General features: G+C 43.6%; 1 protein-coding gene across 5 annotated transcripts in view; it reads right to left on the minus strand.

Moving 5' to 3' along the window:
• The window catches only part of DIXDC1 (DIX domain containing 1), a 69,509-nt gene that overhangs the window by 23,440 nt on the left and 24,147 nt on the right, over nt 1-21,922 (minus strand). For 4 of the 5 annotated variants that reach the window (XM_070490304.1, XM_014855445.3, XM_014855446.3 and 1 more), the window contains 6 exons: nt 16,467-16,596; nt 13,039-13,164; nt 10,031-10,262; nt 9,332-9,439; nt 3,925-4,037; nt 2,350-2,498 (listed from right to left, as the gene is read on the minus strand). In XM_070490304.1, coding sequence (XP_070346405.1) covers nt 2,350-2,498; nt 3,925-4,037; nt 9,332-9,439; nt 10,031-10,262; nt 13,039-13,164; nt 16,467-16,596 — 858 coding nt within the window. Of the gene's footprint in view, nt 1-2,349; nt 2,499-3,924; nt 4,038-6,669; nt 7,185-9,331; nt 9,440-10,030; nt 10,263-13,038; nt 13,165-16,466; nt 16,597-21,922 lie in introns of those variants that run through there. The other variant, XM_014855450.3, reaches the window with a different exon arrangement.

The raw sequence follows: 21,922 nt of genomic DNA on the forward strand, positions 1-21,922 counted from the left end.
AACAAGAAGGAAAACATATTTGCAGAGACACGTCTTCATTTCAACTCTTCATACTAGGCTTTGTTTTTATTAGAATATGGGGGGGCGGGTGAAGATTTACCCTGAAGCTAAGGAAGCTGAAGCCTCAGAGCCCCCCCATGCACTGTCCCTTCCAAGGCCCTACATCTAATATTGTGTTCCTAATCTGTAATCCTATTGTTAAAGAAGGCCCCGAAAATCGTCTATTTTAGGACTCACAAAACTTGGATCTACCCCTGCAGGTAGGTATTACGAGATCTATCAGCTCAGTGAAAGATTTAAAAAGTGTCCCCGTTTTATATCACGACATTTTCTCAATCCAATCAACAAGATGAGTTACAGAGGTTTAATCCTGTCGCAAGTGAGAGAACACAAATTACATCACAAACGTTGGTATATGAAAACAGTTTAAAATCCAGCCACTGGTTGGCCTACTAAGCACTGATTAATAATAATATTTTAGTAAAACAAATTAACTTGATTATCCCATGGAGTTGTAGCAAGAGGTATAGACAAGTATAAGAAGCCAAAGGGGGCCTGGCCCTGTGGCCTAGTGGTTCAAGTTCCACACGCTCTGCTCCAGTGGCCTGGGTTCACGGGTTCAGATCCAGGGTGCAGACCTACTCCACTCACCAGCCACGCTGTGGAGGTGTCCCATGTACAAAAGAATAGAGGAAGATTGGCACAGATGTTAGCTCAGGGCTATCCTCAAGCAAAAAAAAAAAGAGGAGGCTTGGCAATGGATGTTGTTAGCTCAGGGTGAATCTTCCTCACCAAAAGGAAAAAAAAAGCCGCCACAGGGCTACAGGTTGCTAAGGGAGGGCACGTTACAGAAATACCGACTCTACTGGCAGTGTTCAACGGGCTCTAACTAAGGCATACTAATAAGTCAGAAATCCTGGATGTGGCTTAGCATGCAACTTGTTCATCACTGAAAGAGTTAAGCAGCCCAGTGGATGCTGTGAACCCCATTGTATTCTATAATGGAACTGAATTCTCATTGTGATCATGTGGCTGCGAATTAAAACTCCTCTGTTTGCAGGGAATATTAGGATGCTGACTTTCTGCCTGTAGATTCTCTTCTTTTTCTGTCTAATCTGCCATCGGATTTCTCCCAGGCTGAAAAATGCAAACCCAACTGAAAGCCAATTGATGGATATCTATGCTCATATAATGCAAATGATCCTGGGAAAGACCTGGTTGGGTGGAATCCCAAAGTTCCCCACGCTTTCACACCTCCTACTAAAGGACAGCACACAAAAAACATTCCATTAATTAAAACCATTCCTTAATGGGGTGGCAGAAAAGGGATCTAAAAGGCAGACATTTTAAAAATACAGAGCAAATGGGGGAAAATCAACAACTCTCCTTGGGAATGTTTAGGCAGTAAACACTCCTACAACCCTCCTCAGTGCCTGGGGCATATATTATGCAAATTGTTTTACCCCAGCACCAATCCCCTTTTCTCTTTGGGAACCCTTTGTGTCCGCACCCTGTTGCTGGCTGGCTGGGAGCACGCCCTCCACCGCCTGCCGGCTGCCAGAGCCACTCACATAATGTGGGCTTTGTTTACGTGTCCATAAATATTTGACAATTCAGAAGCAGTGCAGTTCCTAGCACAAAAAGAAAAGAATATTCCTAGGCAATTTCAGGGTCATCAGCACACCACACGGGCTCCCCTAAAAAGGGACAGATGCACAAAGACAGAGGACTTGGGGGGTCGATCGGGGTAGGAACTAAGCCAAGTGGGTCAAACGGCCTCTGGGGGAGATTTGCTGAGCTGGCACTGAAGGTATAGGAAAACCTGAAGGGCTCTGTGGCTCGAGGAAAAGTTCTTCTACCTGATCACCGTGGTCAGCATCCATTTGCAAATGCAGCGGGACTGAGCTGAATCCCTCAGCTAGACTCAAATGGAAACCTGCGGCATTACTGGCTCTTCCACCCCTTTTGCTGAAGAATTTCTAGGAGAAAATCCCTGACTCTTCACAGTGCCATTCTTTGGTGAACGTTGCAATGGCAGGTCTGCAGCTGCAGAGAGGGGAGAAACCCACCTATGAAGCCAAGAGCCAGAATAAGGCTTTGTAGGGGTCAATAAGGGCTCCCAGGCTTGCAGAAATCCTAACAGCTGTGCTATAAAAAGAGTCCATAAAGTCCATTTAAGAGTGCCTACATAGAAGGAACTTTCTGCTCATTGTATACTACTCCCTCCATCTAAACTCCCCATTCAACTCCAACCTCATAGACAACTCAGTTTATTTTCAGCTGATACTAGTGGCTTAAGAATAATAATCAACTGGTGCACCAAAGACAAACTACAAGGGAGAGAGCTACCTGTAATCCTGATATCATTTTCTTGGCTTCCTCCATTTCTTTTTCTAAGTGTTCTTGTTGTTCCAACAGCTGTTCTTCCCATGAAGTCTCCAGATAGGTTCCCGGGCTGCCCGGTAGCCAGTCGCGGGATAATGGAGAGTCTGTCTCCTCTGCAAAATGAAAGGAAGGAGTAGAGTTCATGTTGAACAAAAGTGAGGTTCCAGCAGAAAGTGTTCACAGTTCTCTGCGTTCATAGGTTCAGGTCACCTGCCTTCTGAACTTGTCCTCGTTGCAGAAACTGGACTCTCCACCAGGGGGGGGTTGTGAGACATAAAGAAACCATTCTTAACTCCAGGCTCTGGAGAGCAACACTTACTCTGTGCGGGACATCTATCCTCTGTAGAATCTTTAGGAAGCAGTAAGACTCCCTCTTTGGGAGTCTTGGTATGTGACACACATTTTACTCTTAATTCTCCAGAACTGGCATTCCCAGAGCTTGATTCTGCCAGGTACCAAGAGGGGAGCTGTCAGGTGCAATGAAAACAAAATTCCTGTTTGTTGCTCTGGAGCTTCAGAGGGGAGACCTCAACTCAACCTTCCTTTGGCCATTCTGTCATAACTGAACCCTGTCACATTTAAGTTGTGTAAATCACACAGGAAACAAACCAGTAAAAGCACACTCGCGCAAATTGTTGGATCTCTCTCAGGTTTTATTTTCCTACCCTTACAGTCTCTTTGCTCTGATCTCATTCATAAGAATGAATATAAGTACACTCCTTCAGGGTTGTCGGGAAGATTAAATGAGGTAACTTACATGCAGGGCTCCATGGTGCCTGGCCCAGAGCAGGCACTCAATAAATGCTCTCCGTCTCCCTCCCCAGGGTCCCATGGTTACCGACTCAGTAACATGACTGACACTTTGGTACTAACACCAGGGCTAGAGGGGGAGCAGAGCAAGAAAGAATTTAACTCCAGTTTTTCTTCTGAGGGCTTCGGTTTCATTCATCCCTCATAGGTGAACAAAACTCTATCTAAATCACGTGCTTTGCCTCTTCCGTGCTTCCCTCTGTGTTTATGCAAGAAAAAGCAGAGTGATTGAGACGGAAGAAGAAGTCGTCTAAACAAAGGGAACTCTCTGTGGTCCCTTCTGTGGTCCTCATACCAGGCCTGCTGTAGACCTGCTCTCTACCGTATGGTCTCACAGACACCTCAGCTCCTACTACGTATTCCTGGCCCCAGTTTAAGTTAGGAAGTACTGAAATGATCTGTATAACACAGAAGTAATAAAACTGTTGACTTGACTAAGGCTTCTGACGGTCCCAAAGTCATTTCCTAATTTATAGCAGCCAGCTGATGAACAGCCTGTCTATGCTGCTGCAGAACTTTTGACAACCAGGACATCAGAAGTGACATTCTGTAAGAGGATAACCACACGAGTTGGCTCCAAAGCATTAGAGTCCTCTAGAACTGACGCCGCACGCACAGACTATGCAGAGGGAGAAGACCAGGGAGCTAACAGGTAGATAGTCAGGACCCCTAAACTCTTCAAGCCGAGGGCTGTTTCTTGAGCCAACTAGGCAGGCTGAGAAATAGTACCTGTTCTGTTCTCTATTCCTTCAGAGGGAATAATCACAAAATCTGCCTTCTCTTCTGACTGGGTTATAATGGATTCGCTCTTTGCACTGTGGATAGGACTGGGTGAAGTCAGGCTGTGATCAAAAGAAAAGAAAGAGAAACAATTATTATGAACACTTGTTTAGAAGCCAAACTTTTCATAATTTATCCCCGAAAAATGTTCTTATTAATCTTACTCCTATTGCCTAACACAGAACCCCAATAAGAACAAATATTTGTCGAATGAATGAATATGAACTGATTGAATGAATGAAATGTACATTGAATGAATGAATGACCCAGTCCTAGGAAGCCTTTTCCACAACAAGGCTACCTTTAAGCCTAATTCATTGAAAAGAGATTGATCAGAAGTATGGGTAATCTAGCATTTTAAAGAACTCCAAGTTTGGTGTTGTTTGGTTGGGTTTTTTTTTTTTACTTACCACCACCACCATCCCTGGGCCCAAGTTCAGAGACTGATGACTTCATGTCTTAGTAGCTTTGGGAGCTAGAAGGAAAATCTACTTCTAATACATTGATCTTTCACAGACACAAGCAATACCAGCAGAGTAATCATGACAGATCAGCTCTGGGCAGATCCCAAAGGAGGGGGCAGTGTGGAGGGTGCCTCACGGGGTAGAAATCGCTGGAGTGTGAACAGTGTCAGGCTGAGCAAAGGGGCAGTGATATATTAACAAAGCTAGGATGTGATAAGGAAAAGGCTAATACATCAAAAGGGGAAAAGACCCGTTAGGGGATGGTAAAGGTTTACTTGATTTACTCCCATCAAACAGTTATTTACATCTCTGCCACAGTATTTTCAAATTGTCATCAGAAACTTCATGACAGTTCTTGAGTTATGCTGTAACTACTAGCCTTGGAAGGAATTGTTCAGATTTTTAGGAAAGTGGAATTTTAAGTCTCCAGAACAACAGCAAATCTACAAGACAAGATGGGAATGTAAGGCCAATGCTTCCACCCGAAGAGCCCTTCTTTGCATCACACCTTGAGAACATCAGCACCGAAACAATCTCAGGGGCTGTGGGGTCTGCAGACCCAGCTCCCTCTCAGGAATTCTTTCCAAATCCATCACCCAGACAACAGTGAAAGTGTCTAGGATTCACTGACCCACTTAATGTGCCCCCGAAGTCTCCCAGGCTAATCCTCACAGCCACGATCAGGAGTTAACATTTTGTCTTCCTAGAAACCAGTAAAAACAAGAGCCAAGCACCATGGAGGTAGCCAGAGATTTTAAACCCTCTGAAGCAGCCTGAGGACCAGCGTTTCATCTTCCTCACTGTCCAGAGTTTAAGGGCTTGGTAGGAATGACTCCAACTAGTAATACATTCTCACCCCTATTAGGACCTCAGAAAAAATTTCAAAGTTTTTTGCTTCTTCAAATTAAAGAAAGTCACTTAACCCTATCTATAGATCTATAACCCAAACAGGCAAGAGAGGTGGTAAGCAGCAAGAGGTGGTATTTAGAACTCTCTTATCCATCTTTCATCACTTAGGCAATCTGACTTCCAGACCAATATGCATTAGCTGCTGGAAAAGCACTAGTCTAAGGGTACTATGTCATTTATAAGAACAGATTTACGACTGTTCAGGCCTCAGCATTAGTCTTCTTACAGAAATAGGGATCCAAGTGCAGACATGCTTACAACGGCTGCTCCTCTTTGGGAAATAATCAGACAACACTTTCTCAGCTGACAAGGTGCTATGGTTGTCATGTTCCACTGCCTGCATTTGGCTGGACCACGGTTGGCATGTGTGAGACGAAGGGGGGTGGGGTGGGAGGAGTAGTGTGAACCTAGGATGCTGGAAAACTGCTTTCCTAAAAGCAGAGACGCATGCTCAGCTCCACCTTCTCCCTCCTAAGTGAGCTGTAGCCCATATAAGGGCAAAAGGAGGCGGATGTCTGCATATCCAACCCCACTGGGGGAGTGGCAGAGCAGCCAAAGGAAAACAACATTTCCCTTTCTTGAATTGAGGCTGCCAGTATGTGAGGCCACAGAGAGGTAAGACGGTGAAACTAGATGGCCAGGTCAAAGGATGAAGGACCTGAGGAAGAAAAATCCTGAGGCACAGGTCAGAGCAGACATCACGGCTGCCTCCCCAAGAACCTCACTAGATGAGGATGGTGCATTAAAGCCTCTGCCTCAAGTCAGAGAAAAGTATTTTAATGCTAATTAATTATATCATTTAGGCTCTCCTTGATTAGCTTAAAAACCCTATTTTATAAACAGGTAATCCCCTACTTCCCATCATAATCCTCTCAAGTCAGGGAACAACTGATTGCAAATCAGGTCCCCGTGATACGTTTCTTAATTCTCACAGGTGTAACATCTCTCCAGTCTTAACTTATCAGACAGGCAACCCCCAGCTAGATACTTCCATATTAGTCAAATCAATTTTTTTTAAATGAGTAATGAGTGATAAGAAAGAGAGTCCTTACCCCCCTTCCCCCAAAAAGAGAGTCCTGTTCTCTCCTTGTCTCCCTTAGCAGAGACAAGACAGGGTAAAGTGCCACTCCTCCTTCCCTATGCTGGCTCCACCGTCCGAAACCCACTGTCTTTTATAGTGCTAACCCCAGGCCAGCAGCCTGTTCTCCCTAGTATAGCGCCCCCACCCATCCCCCTCTGTCTCTGGCCAACAGAATGCTCAGTCCTGGCCCTGCTCCCACCCATGCCCCCCACCTCCAAAGCCAAAGTGGCCTCAGCTCACCATTTGACTTGCGTCCCTCCCATGGTCCCCCTCCTGGCTCCGGCTTCAGCAAGCCTGCTTCCCTGGGTGAAGCGGGAGGCTGAGAGTCACAGCGCTCCCAAATTCGGGCATGTCTCCCCGCGCTGGGGCCCGAAGAACGACTCTACGGGCAGGCCAACTACCAGAGCTGCTTGCCCCTATCGCGGGAGAGAGTAGGAAGGACAGAGAGGCAGGCGTCACGGCCCCAGGGACAGGGATGCTCCCGGGTCTGAGGCGCGCTGTCCCGGCGGCTCAGACACTGCAGCAGCCTGGCCTCGGCGGAAGCTGCCTCCCCTCGCGGGCTGCGGGTCCCTGGCAGCGGCATCGTGGTCTCCGCGGCCGCGCGGCTCCGGGCATGCTCCCGGGCGCAGGCATCTCAACCCATCTCCGACCGGGGGCAATGATCCCGCGGCTCCAGCTGCGCGGTCGAGTCGGGGCGGCGAGCGTGCGGACGATCCCGGCTCCGCGCCGCCTCCCTGGTCCCTCCCTCCGCTCCCTTCTCTTCCCCTCCGCCCCCCTCCCAGGCTGTCACACGCGGCCAGGCAGCGCCGGGCTCGGACCCAGGCGGACGCGCGGCGGGCCGGCCGAGCTCTGGGCAGGGGCAGGGCGAGGGCGAGGGCGGGGGGCACGGGCGGGGCCGGGCAGGGGAGGGGCCGCCGTTCCGCAGAATCCCGAGGAGGGTCTCTGGTCCTCGTCCTAAGAACCCCAGAACTGAAAACACTGCCTTCTCTACTCTGACCCTTCCCTTCGTGGACAACGAGGTCGGGGCAGGTCTATCCTGGCTCCTTACGGGAGAGACTCTTCCCCGGAAAAACCGTCGACCGCCTATCTCCTCCCACCTTCCCCTCGGGCGTTTCATGTGTTCTTTTTTTCCCAACTAAGGATCATTTTGCTTGGACAAAGTGAGAGGCTGGCCCGAGGCTGGTCTACGTAGGAAGCAACAGGAGCGCTGGATTTCGCCAGGATGTCTCGAGGAGCAGGGGGAGAGGATTAAACACCGGGGCTATCTTTCCTATCTTCTCATCCCCGGGTCTCCTGGCCTTCATGGGTCACCGGGCCATTAGGTGGGCTTCCCCTGAGGAAGGGGATGGGTGGGCAGAATGTTCCAGAGCCTGCTGGGTCCCAGGGAGCTCACCGAGGTAAAGGCAAGGTGCTGACCGAGCATCCCAGAGAGGTGAGTGAGGAGTGGGCTTAGAAGAAAATGACAAAATCAGGAAGCAGTGAAGGACAGAAAGGGGAATGCAAACTATTCTCTGACCCCTCTCCTGGAAAACTGTCATGGTCAGCCCACTGCAGCCCCATTTCCAGTGGATCTCCAATTCACTCTCTCTCTCTCTCTCTAACTCTGGCAGGCACCAGAGGAGTCAAAGGCCTGTACCCATGCAAGAAGCAACAGATCTCATCATACAATGAAACATCCTTTGATTCTGTACCAAGTGATAGTCTCCACAGCAAGCAAGGAAGAAATGGCTTAGATTCGTATTGAAAACACACCTATTGCTTAACAAGTACAGGTTTTCCTTCTGGGGTGATGAAATGTCTTCAAACTGGATAGGGGTGATGGTTGCACAACATTATGAAAGTACCAAATGCCACTGAATTGTACACTTTAAAATGATTAATGGTTAATTTTATGTTGTGTGAAATTTATAAACAAAAAAGCACATCTATTAGATATGAAAATTAAAGGGAACTGCATTAGGTTACCAGTATATTAAAACACTGGAAAGAATTCCATGTGACCTTGATAAATTAGAAAATGGTCCATCAAACTAAGATGGAATTTCATGAGGAAAAGAAATCATAAGAAGAAAACAAATACACATAAGATATATGTAAGACAAAGAACAATTAGGCTTAACAAGAACAGACTAAACTGGGTTGGGGTAAGAGAGAAAAGGTCGTAAGAGCATAAATTAAATGTGACTCAGCAATGAAATGAAGTTAGTAAATAAGCTAACATGATCTGGGGATGTGTTTACAGGACCATGATTTACATGAGCCAGGAAAGCAGTCTTTTTCTGCCACTGCACTTGGCATTGATCAGGCTTTCATTAGAGCACTTTGTCCTGTTTTGGTCTCTGCATTTGGCTCTAAGGGATATAGACAGCCTTTCAGCTAGAGTCACAAACATCATTGGCCCACTCAAATGCATACTAATCTGCCACAATTACCAGCCCTATAAATGAAAGTTGGAAACATTTTAATGCTCTCAGACAACTCTGACCCATTTTTTCTCTAGTTTTATACAGCTTCTCAAGACATAACTTAGAGTTACACTCAGGCGCAAAGACAATGCAGTAAAACTAGCCCTCAAAAACAATGGCAGCTGAGACGCATTGGGCTGGAGGGCACAGTCACGCCCCCACGTGGACACAGCTAAGCACTGGCACTGGGGCTCTGCACAAAGCTTCCTTATGTGGGAAATTTACCAACACCCCACCCCACCCTCCCGCCAGCACAAAACCGCAAGGCAGTGCTGAAGGCTCCCCTTTTAAAGCCAAATACAAACTGAGGGAAAGAGAAAGGGCTTAGGAGCCTTACTGCCTGCTGTGTTGCTGCTTGAAACCGAGAACCCTGAGAATCCCCAGGAATTCAGCTTTTAGTCAGGACTGTAGTGGAAAGAATCTGAGGCCACAGTTACCTGGAGCAGCTGGACTCAGACGGGGACCTTTGCTGCCCTTCGTACTGCTGCACCAGGGCTCGCACACTCCAGTACGGATTCTCAATCTCCTCGTCCATGCTGCTGTTCCTAAAGTCAGGGGGCACCAGCAAGGAGAGGGTGTCAGTCTTTCAGTTCAGGCCAACTCAACAGGTACTGATAGATAGCCCCTCTGTGAGCACTATGGAAATAAGATGAATAAGGCAAGCCCCTGCCTTGGAGACACTTGAAAACTAGTAGGGAAGAGAGACGTAAAAACAAGTAATTTCACCAATCTTTGCAACACCTCAGGGTCATGCTCTCTCTCACCAGACACACAACCCCCAAAGTGTTTCCTGCATGACTCTCCAGAACAGCTTGGCCTTTAGGATACATTAGGGAGAGACTCCCCAGATGTACCGGACCACTGCTCCCACATATCTCCCAGTGAAGAAGACACATACTGAAAATTCTGGGCACCAGAGCAAAAAATTACATATATGATTTCTTTACTTTCTGCTAAGTACAAAATAAACACTGCTGTAAAAAGGGCTTTTCTTTTGGAGCGCCCTCTCCAACCTCCACTCCATGCTCTTTTCTGCAATGTGGAGCTGTTTAGGTGATATTTCCACCCACTGCATCATTTAAGGGGAGAAATATCAGAGAGAAGGACAAGTTTCCATCCCTCGCCTCTAGCCTTACCTCTGTCTGTATCGAAAGACATCGCGTCCTGACCGTGACATATCATGACACACGTCGGCCAGAGCGGCAGCTGCTCCCTGGGCCACGGCAGTGGCACAGTGTGGCTGGTGACTCTGCAGAGGGGCTTTGGAGTCCCGTCCTTGGCTCACCGTCCTACTTGAGCCAGGTTTGAAATGAGCTGCCAAGGCAAGAACCAGCCTCATGATAGACTTCAGGTTTCCTTCCACAATATCTGAGGGGCAGAACAGACCAAGAGGTCCTAAGAAGGAGGCAGAAGGCTGAGGACTTACTCATTTAATACGTATTTGCTAGTGACACAGGTAAACAAGGCAGTCTAGACCTCTGTCCTCACACGGCCACATTCAACAGGGAGAAGGAAGACTTAAAAGCAATTCCAATAAAGCACAATAACGTGTTATGGAAGGAGAAGAAGAGGATTCTTTGGGAGCTTAGAGTAGAGGCATCTTGTCTAGTCTAGAAGGCTCAGGGAAGGATTCCTAGAGGAAGTGAGTTCTAAACTGAGACTTGGTTGATGAAAAGTGGTTCATCAGATGAGGGAAGACAAGGTAAAGGGTATTCCAAGAAGAGGGGACAGCAGGCATAAAGGTCTAGAGGTGAAAAAGAGCATGACCTACTAGAGCTGTGCTGTCCAATAGGGGAGCACCAGCCACATGTGGCTACTGAGCCTTAAAAGGTAGCTATATTCTGAAGTGAAGTGCGCCATAAGCGTAGGACTTAGCACACAAAAAAAATAGAACTAAGAAATCTCATTAGCCTTAGTACAAAAAATAGAATTCAAAACATTTCCTTCATAGTTTTTTATATTGATTACATGTTGAAATAATATTTTGGGTTAAATAAAATGTTATTAATATTAATTTCATCTTTTTTTCAATGTGACTATTAGAAATTTTTAAGTTACCTATGTGAATCATATTATATTTCCATGGCACAGTACTGTGGTAGAACTGAAAGAAGTTCGGCAGAGCTAATGCTCAAAGTGCAGGGAGAGAGGGTGAAAGATGAGGGGGGTGAATCAGAGGTCAGGTCAGAAAGGGCATGGTAAGCCACAGGAAGGACCGTGGAGTGCATCCTAAGGGTCCTCGGATACAGAGGACTGGCATAAGCAAATGTTCTCTTAGAAAGATCGTTCCAGCTGCAGTGTGGAGAGCAGACAGGAAGGGAAAAAAATTGATGCAGTGGGACTAATTAGGAAGCTGTTGCACTTCTCCAGGTAAAAGACAATGACGCCCTGAATGGCAGTGTTCCCTCAAAATAGCCGACTTTAATGGGCCAGATCCCCAAGCCCACTCCTCATGGGGACCAGATCGGAGATATTATGACATTCTAAATTTTGCCCTAGAAAAAAAGACGAATGCAGGCAGAAGACAATGGGATAGGTCTGGTGAAAGTTAATGTAAGGAAATGGGTAATATTCTATTTTTTTTAGTTTCAAAGCCTTTTAAATATGCAAGGCTTTGAGAAGGATTGATTGATACCTTCTACAGGGTACTGTCAATGGTGAGTATCTGCCCCACTGAATAACCCCAACACAGAGAACACCAATAATCCAAGGTGAAAGGAGGGCTCCCTCCTGGCCCCATTCTCATCAGAGCCATGGGCAGTCAGGCCCAGACACTGAAGCTGAAACAGAACCAGATTACAACCTATTCTAGAGAAACAGTAAGAAGACTAGGGAGCCTCTGCTCTCCAAGGACACCTACAGGATTTCTTCCTCGTAGCTTGAGCTCAAAATGGATTGAGAAGTGTCCTCTTCTGGCCTTGTGGCTATAGGAGAGGGCACATGCAGAGGTCACAGAGCCCATTTCACCCTGCCTGGAATGTTCTGTGATGTCCAAAAAAAAAATGGTATAAAATATTTTCATTCTGGAAAACTAGTTAGAAAAAAATATAGACTATTATGATTTAAAGAATTCTTGGTCAGGAAACCCTAGGAACTTGAAAGGCGTACTCTACAGTAGTCCCCTTATCCATGGTTTCAGTCAGCCTCAGTCCCAAAATACTAAATAGAAAATTCCAGGAATAAACAATTCATAAGTTTTAAATTGCATGCCATTCTGGTAGCATGATGAAATCTCAGGCCATCCCGCTTTGTCCTGCGCAGGAAGCTACGTCACAATACCTACGTCATTCACCTCACTTCATCTCATCACGTAGGCATCGTATCATCTCACGTCATCTCAAGAAGGGTGAGTACAGTACAATAAGATATTTTGAGAGAGAGAGACCACATTCACATAACTTTTATTATAGTATATGGTTATAATTGTCCTATTTTATTATTAGTTATTGTTCTTAATCTCTTATTGTGCCTAATTTATAAACTGAACTTTATCACATGTATGTATGTATAGGAAAAAACACAGTATAGATAGGGTTCAGTACTATCTGCAGTTTCAGGCATCCACTGGGGGTCTTGGAACGTATGCCCTGTTGATAAGGGGGACTATTAGATCTTCATTTTTGATAACTTAAATGAGATATTCTAAAATTAAAATCCAAATTTTGTAATCTCTTCTCTATTAATTTTCCTACACACACTCAAGTAAACCTTTATTTAATGAAAATGAATAGAGAACTTCTATCTCCACCCGGGTTTCCAAAACACTCAGATTTTGATAATAGTTTCATCCCAAGAGGATAACTTTCTTTATGGAAAAGTGATATGAGGTCATGGGCCTGATCCTACTCCTGTCTACCCAGAAACCTCAGCTACACAACTGATGGTTCTTCTGAGGGTGGCAATCATCAATTAAAGCTGAATGTAGTCATATGTACAATGACGGATAAAAACTAGACTATTGGGGGTAAACACGATGCAGTCTAATACAGAAACTAATATGTAATCATGTGTATCTGAAATTGCACAATGTTATAAATCAATATGACCTCAATAAAAAAAATTTTTTTTAAAGAATATAACCTAAAGAAAAAGAAAAAAAAATGTTGAGTGTACGCATGCACCAAGGATGGGATGAGGCACTGACCTTTAGCCGATGTCTGGTGCATACGAATCTTTTTGGAGGCCACAAACTGCAGCACTTTTTCCACATTATTCTTCATCTCCTGTTGGTTACTTGGACTCAGCTGTACCCCACTCAGCTTTTCTCCTGCTGTTAGAAGACAGAAAATATACGAAGTTATAGGAAGGAAACTATCAAAGTTTCATAGTACCCAGACAGATAGTAAGGCATTATTTGATGTAAACACTAAGATTATATATAAATACGCAAGTGAGTTAAGCCTTGGTGTTTGTAACTTGGATGGGGAATAGGAAAATGAAAGCCTTTTGAAGGGCCTTAAAATTTTCACATCTACTCCCAGGGGCCTCTGAAGTTACTGTGTGGATATTCATTCATTCAACAATATTCATCGAGCACCCACTGTGTGCCAGGCACTGTTCTGGACACCAGAGAAACAGCAGTGAATAAGACAAAAAGGCCCTTCCATCACAGAGTTTATATCTGCAGGGATGACAGATGACCAGGTTAACAAGTAAATGTTTAATCCAATTCCAAGTAGTGATAAATTCCATGAGGAAAAACAAAGAGTGATCACAGCCTCTCTGAGAAGACATCTGAACAGAGACTTGAATAAAGTAAGAGATGCTAAGATTTGGGGAGAAAGCATTCCAGACTGAGGAACCACAGGTACGAATCCCAAAATGGGAATGAGCTCAGGTTATCTGAGGAACAGCAACAAGACCAGTGCTGCTGGAATGGAGACAGCGTGGAGTCGAGTCCTAGGAGAAGGCAGAGACATATGCAAGGCCAGGTCCTGTGAGGTTCCGTGGACCAAAGAGCCTGAATCATCTTCTAAGTGTAATGGGTAGCTAGTGGAGAGTTTGAGGCAAGAGAGTTACCTGATTTTATTTATGTTTTTAAAAGTTGATTCTGTGTGGACATAGATTATTTGGAGAGGAAACAGGGAGATTAGTTAGAAAATGAAAAGAGTCAAGGCAAGAGATAACGATGGTTTGGGCTAGAGTGGAAGAGGCTGACAGGTGAGAAGTCAGATATCAGATAAATTTTTTTGTCTTTTCCCCCCCAAAAAACTAGAAGAACACAAGTAAGTCCTATTCTAAGTCAAGAGAGGTTCTTTGTTAGGTGATTGCTTTTATTTTTTTATTTAATTTTTTTATTGAGACAACATTGGTTTATAACATTATATAAATTTCAGGTGTACCAAGTTACAGGTAAATATTTGATATAAAGCAGACAGCACCTGTGAAGGACTGGATACGATATAAGAGGAAAAGAGAATAATTAAGGACGGCTTCTAAGTGTTCTGCATTAATAGGGTGAATGGTACCATGATGTGTTACATGAAGAAACCTGGAGGATAAAGGGATTCACAGGGAGAAGGAAATCAAAAGTTCTGAGTAGGACATGTGAAGTCAGAGCTGCAGTGTAGACATCCAAGGAGAGATGGTGACTAGGAAGCTGATATTCATGTCTTCAATTCAAGGAAGAGTTTAGGGCTAAGGATACAAATTAGGGAAGAGATCACTTAGGGATAGGGTATACACAAGGGCAGGACTGACCCTGGAGAACTTCAACATTTAGAGGTCAGGACGAAGGAGAAGAGGCAGCAAAGCAAACAGGAGAAGCCAGCGGGGAAGGAGGAGGACTGCAAGTCCACAGGGTCCTGGGAGCCACGCAAAGCAGTGTGTGAAGCAGGAGGGAGGGATCACCTGGATCAAGTTCTACCGTGAGTACAACGAGGACTGAGGCCTTGCCACTGGATTTGACAAGGTGGAGGCTGTGACCTTGAGGAGAGCAGTTTCAGTGGAGCAGTGGGAGCAAAAGCTCAAAGAAAGAATGGGAAATAAGGTAGTGAATTCAGGGAGTTTTTTCATATAGCAAAGTCACAATAGAATCCAGCATTTAAGAATCTGGCTTTTGCTTCAATTAAGGAAAAAAAGAAAGGAAAAAAGAATTTGGGTTTTGGGAGAATAAGAGTACACATTCATATTGCTTGTATATGCACACAATATCTCTGAAAGAAATTCAGGAAACTGCTAACACTGGTTGCCTCCAGAAAGTACAAGGAGCTGACAGAGGGACATAGGTGGAAAAAAGGCTTTTGACTTTATATCTTTTTACACCTTCTGGATTTTCTACCTGATTATATTTTCAAGTACAATCTATTCAAATAAGTGAAAATTTAAATGTTTAAAATGAGCTTTGGAATTAAAGCAGATCTAGTTTTGTACCTCTGCTTTGCCACTTATAGTTATGTGACCTTGTAAAGTTGCTTACCTTTGTAAACATCACAAAACAAGAACGACAGTAGTACTCATATCACACCCATATCATAACTCAATCAGTCAAAGTAGCATGCTTAGCAAAATGCCTGATATATTCTAAGTGCTCAATGAATTTACTTATTTTTATAAATCCTCTCTTTTAAGCTTGTTTCCTAAAAATGGGGATAATATTATGTTTCTTAAGAGTTGATGATCAAATGAAATTAAACAAGATAGAAAGTGTTCAATAAATGGCAGCTACTATTAGTATTACCATTGTTATTTTCATTAAAAATGAATACTTTGATGAATCCATGAGCTGTCCCAGTGAGGTACTCATGGATAGGCTGCCTGTAGCAAACCCGGCTTCTTCCACACAACTTACAAGCCCCACATCCCTCAAGGACTCTAAGCAAGGTCAGCTGACTAATATAACAATAAATGTTTGAGTAACTATTATGTGCCAGGCACTTGGGTAAGAGTGTGGAAACAAACAAAAAATTATACTCTACCTGCCCTTAAAGAGCTCAGTCTATATAGGAAAGATAAGTAAACAATTACCATTTGGTGAATGGTAATAATATTATAATTATAGAGCCATGGACAAATGCAATAGAAATAAGGCTGTGGTACCATCTAATAAGCATGGCCAGCAACAATTCCAGGGCTTCAAGAGGACAAGCCCTTTCATGAAGCATTATGGTAGTGAGTATCACAGAGGGGTCCTTTTGCTGGTAACACACCTTTTTGCCTGGCTACTACTTCCTTTTCCAGCCTTGGTTTAGACATCAATTCATTTGGTAAGCTATCCCTGAACCCCTAAGACTGGGTTGGGTGTCCCCCCATATGCTTCTATCTGTACCTACCCCATCAGAGTAAACACATTAATGGAACTGACTTCATTTTCCAGTCTTTCCAAATAGATTGGGAGACTCTTGAGCATAGATGGTGCTCATCCTCATATTCCCAAAGCATAATACAGTGCCTGGCACACAGTGTTTAGTGACTAATACATAAATGAATTAACCTTGGGCAAGTATTTTAAATCTGCTCTACTTCCATTTCCATATATTTTAAAGAAGCAGCAATCTGCTGTGAAGGACATATGGAGGATAAAGAAGGCCATGTTCTGGTTTAAGCTAGCATCAGTGTCCAGGGCCAACTGACCAACAATTTCGATGAGATATGCCAGGATCACCCCATCCCGAAGATCCTGTCGCAAGTCCTGTACCGGCTTCACCGCTGGCCTCTTCTTGAGCTGTGCATTCACCCAGGCCACGTATGCCTGCAGCTGTTGCTGGAAAATGAAGGGTGGAAATAAGGGAAATGTTACATATTATTCTTATCCTCTACCCTGCACCCTCTAAGGCAGCATCTGAGATGGAGCTATAGTGAGCAATCCATATCCAGAGGGAGGAGGAGGAGGCTTTAAGGAAGAAAAGAAGAAAGATGGTTCAGACATGGAACATGTTCTAAAATTTTCTAGTTTTATGATAGTCTCCAGAGATGAGCTAACCTCTGACTTGGGTGGCAGTGTAGACACAGAGAAGCAGATGAGTGTTTCAATGACTATAACACCTGCTTTCCCTGAGTTTTGCTCTGTTGACCAAGGATGAGGGCCGGGCCCAGAGCCACAGCCAATTTTTGGGTGTCATGACTGCTGCCAGCAACCCATCGCGCTTCTCAGGAACAATCACTCATGTTCTGTATGCACAATGGACTGTGACACTCCTAAGAATTGATCTTGGGGAACCAGGAATAAACAGTAAACCAAGCTCAGAACCGCCTCTCCCATCTCTGCTTTCTTCACAATGAGATTTAACTGAAATCATCTCACAGTCAACCCAATATTTATTCTCCTGAGCCCATAATCCTGGGATTGCTACAGAGTTAGTTTTAATCTGTGCTTTATACTGTCAAAGAGGATCAAGCTACCTAAAACCTGCACAAAAAAGGAAAAAGAAAGGCTATGGTGAGCCGTGTTCCTGAAGACTTGTGGGGCAGAGCTGTATTTTCATTTATTTTCAGACAAAGCTAGGGCTCAGTATCATCAGAAGCCTGTTAGGCCCAGGCAAGGATGTATAAGTCATCCTTACATATTCCATTTTGTCTCTTAAACACAGCTTGTATTCAGGTGTTTATTCTGATTATTTGGTCTGAAGACGGGCACTAAATATCAAAATAGCACATGAACAATGTCATAGTACAGGTAGCAATTCTGTCTAGTTTCTGTAGAAGCCCAAGACTGAACCTAAAAATTAAGTTCAAGGGCTAATGGTATTAAATTATAATTTGGTTAAAGTACAGTTGATTTCTAAGCCCCAAGTACTTCCTTAATGAAATGATGCTGGAAATTACTCACTGGTTGCTTCCTGAGCTTAAATTAAATCTTCATTATTTTCTCTCTGTCAATTTGTGGGGATAAATATAAAGTCCTTTGGAAGACAATACCAAGGTAATAATCTATCAGATACTGATACACTATAGGAAATGCAATGATGAGCAGGGGGTGGGGGGAGAAATCTAGTATTTATTGAGTACGTACCATGAACTAAACACTATTTTTAGTGTTTTATACAAGTTTTAATGAATAATTGAATGTAATTGGAACAGGGCCTGCCACACAATTGATGCCTACTAAATGGTCATTAGTATTTTCATCATTATCCTCTTCTACTTCAGTTCTCACAAAAGCATTGAAGGGTTGGTATCATCTCCATTCTATGGATGAGGTTCAGAGAGATTATGTAACTTCTCCAATGTCCCCATAGCTAGGACATAGCAGACCCGGTACTGAAACTCTGTAAATGTGGTCCAGGCTTTTACAAAGGGCCTTTCGCTATCCAACTCACTCCATAGAATAGAAGTGGCCGCACCTTCTGCTTAACATGGGCCAGACTCTCGTCCAAGGTCTGCTCCCACTACACAGTCAAAGCCTGTGTGAAGCAGCCAGGCAAAGGGCGCCTCCACAGTAAAGCACTCTGCTCTGGGGGAAAGGAGTTAAGACCCGAAAAGGCATTAAGGGTAACAGCTGGGATCTAATTACCTGGCTTATGTATAAAACTCCTATCCAATCTCCCTGTATTTACTATCACCCTCAACCCACCCTCCACAGATTCCTGTTTAAAATCCTTCACTAACCCCTCATTATCAAGATAAAATCCAATCTCCTTAGCTGCATTTAAGTCCGTCAAGCACTAGCCCTTGCCTCTTCTCCAGCTTCACTCACCCCTCTCCCATTTGCCGCCCTAGGTTTCAGTTTGTCCAAACCATGTGCACTGCCCCAAATGCACCATGCTTTCCAGTCACTGTACCTCCCCCAGCCTGCCTCCTCTTGAGTCTGAGCTCAAGCATCACCTTTTCCAGGAAGCCTTCCCTGACTGTCCCACACACCTCAGACTCTGATCTCCTTGAGGATGTCCTGTATCATGCAATCTGTTCAACAATAATTTGAGCGCAGGCACTGTACTAAGTTATGGAGTTACAAAGAGGCTATGCCTTCAAGAACCTTGCAGGAAAAAAATGGAAGAGAGGAAGAGGAGGAGAAGCTTGCAGGCTGGTAGAGACAAGTGCTATGACAGGGGTGCACAGAGTGCTAAGAAAGTATTAGCCCAACCTGAAACCCACGTTTCCAGGGGGTTTTCTGAAGGAGCACAGGATGCAAAGAAGACAGTTAGCTCAAAGGAGCTCAGGTCTGAGCTATGCTCCAAGCAGAGAGTTATGATAGTTCAGAACTACTGGACTCTCAGAGTAACAGGCACTCAATAAATATTTGTTTGAATCAGTGAATCATTTGTCACATTTCATCAGGCACAGACTTAAAATGATTGCAAAAGTTAATTATGCAGGGGCAGAGAAGAACAAGTATTTTTCATTAGGCCAAGATAATTTCCACTTAAATAACCATGGCCTTCTTTTGGCTGTTGAATAGAAGTAAGTAATCTCTGATGCAAAACTGATTAGAGGTTCCTAACAGGACTTTTCATGCACATTAATCACAGCTCTGGTCTTCCAACAAAAGAGGATTCTATGGCATAAACGATAATAATAGTCACCACTTTTCTGTGTCAAGAGCTATGCTAGGTCCTTTAAACACATGTTCTCTAATGCTAATCTGCCAGGGAGATTTTATTGTATCTAGTTTGCTAATTGGAAACTGTGACTCAAAAAAGGTGAAATAATTTATTTAAGGTCACCCAGATAGTAAACTATGACTATGAGATTCACTCTAGCTCCCAAGCCAATGCTCTTTGCAATCTACCACACTAAATAGATGCATCCCTGAGGTGTAAATGACCTCACTAAAACTCTCAGAATGGAAGTCACCTTAGTCTAGACCACTTCCTCCACCACATCCAATGCTTAAGTCTCTTGTGGAATAATCTACACTAAGTAGCTGTCTCCTACTCCAAGCATGGTCCCTGGACCAGCAGCATCAGCATCATCTGGAAGCCAGTTAGAAATATAGGCTCTCAAGCTCCACCCCAGCCCTACTGAATCAGACCCTGTATTTTAACAAGATCCTCTGGTGTTTCATATCACTGTTCCCATACCTGGCTGCACATCAAGATCACAAGGGAAAATTTTCAAAAAGATAGATAGGCAGACCTTACTCCAAATCCACCAAAACTCTCTCCAGGGGGTAGAACTCAGAAAGCCTTATATTCCCAAACTCCCCACATGACTCTTGTAGAGCTAACTTGAGTCTTCTCCTCGCTAAACATTCCAGTCCCTTTAACAAAGGGGTTCTCAACCCTGACTACCCATCATAATCACCCAGAAGCTTTTAAAAAATACTAACATCTAGGCCCCACCATTGACCAGTCAGAATTTCTGGGGGTGGGGCCCAGGTACGTCAGTATTCTGTAAGTGCTCCCAGGTACATCCAGACTTGCGAGCCAAGGTTAACCATTCCTTACATTAAATGGCTCAAATATTATTGATCTTCCTGTCTAAATCTCTCTGAAACTATGACATCTAGAACCTAATACAATATTCTGGGTGTAAAAAGAGACAAGCAGATTCCTCATTCAAGATATTTCTCTTTCTTTTCTTTCCTTTTTCTTCCTTTCTTTCTTTGCTTCCTTCCTCGGCCACCAGAACACAGTGTTGATCTACACGAGGGGGTTATTCAAAACCCCAAAGTATTATGTTTTTATTTTACTAACTGTTCATTTTGAAATAACTTCACTTACAAAAAAGTGGCAAAAATGGTACAAAGAGTTCTCCTATACCCATTACCCAGATCCCCAAATGTTTACATCTTACATAACCACAGTACAATGACCAAAACAGGAAATTAACACTGACACAATAACATTAACTAATCTACAGACTTTTTCAAATTTCACCAATAGTCCCACTAATGTCCTTCTTCTGGTCCAGAATCCAATCCAAGATCTCTCACTCATTTAGTTGTCATATTTCTTTAGTCTCCCCCAACCCGGGACAGTTGCTAAGTCTTCTTTGTCTTTCATGATCTTGACAATTTTGAAGAATACTGGCCAGTTATTTTGTAGAGTGGCCCTCAATTTGGGTTTGTCTGAAGTTTCCTAATGATTAAATTCAGGTCATGAATTTTTGGCAAGAATTATTGGGTTTTTTTATGACTACTGCAGAAGTCACACTGTGTCCCTCTCAGTGCATCAGATCAAAAGGCACATGATGCCAAAACATCTCATTATTGGTGAAGTTAACTGAGATCACTTGGTTAAGGCAGTGTCCACCAGTTTCTCTACTGTAAAGTTCACATTTTTCCCTTTGTAATTAATAAGTATCTTGTGGGAAGATGCTTTAAAGACTATGAAAATATTCTTTTTCTCATGATCACTTTTCCTGTCCATTTTAAATTTAACATCCATTGATTTTTCTTTCCTGCAACAGTTATTATTATGGTATTTCCCAAATGATGATTTTCTAATTCACCATTCCTTCTACAATTATTGAAATTTGTAATATAAGGAAGAGCTCTCCCCTGTTTCCCCGTTTATTTATTTATATCAGTATGAGCTCAAAGATAATTATTTTATTTTTATTTATATTTTATACTAATCCATTACTATAATTATTTATTTTGCTTCTCAAATTGTTCAGATTTGGCCATTGGGACACCTTCATATTGGTTCCTGTATCCTTTTCACATGCTCTGGCCATTTTTTTTTTAATTGTGGTAAAAAAAAATAACATAAAATTTACCATCTTAACCACTTTTAAGTGTACCCTTCAGCAGCCAGTCACACTATTGAACAACAAATCCACAGATCTTTTCCATATTGCGAAAGTGAAACTCTATAGCGAATAACCAAAAACTCTACATGCCCCGCCTCCCCTCAGCCCCTGGCAACTACCACTCTTTCTGTTTCCGTGAATTTGACTACTTTAGATAACTCAGATATGTGAAATCACACAGTACTCGTCTTTTTGTGACTGGCTTACTTCACTTGGCATAAAGTCCTCAAGGTTCATCCTTGTTACAGCATGTGACAGGACTTCCTTCCTTTTTAAGGCTGAATAATATTCAATTGCATGTTTATACCATATTTAGTTTATCCATTCATCTGTTGATGGACATTTGCGTTGCTTCCACCTCTTGGCTATTGTGAATAACGCTACTATGAACACCA

Source organism: Equus asinus, chromosome 20, assembly GCF_041296235.1.
Source record: "Equus asinus isolate D_3611 breed Donkey chromosome 20, EquAss-T2T_v2, whole genome shotgun sequence".
Taxonomy (NCBI): domain Eukaryota; kingdom Metazoa; phylum Chordata; class Mammalia; order Perissodactyla; family Equidae; genus Equus; species Equus asinus.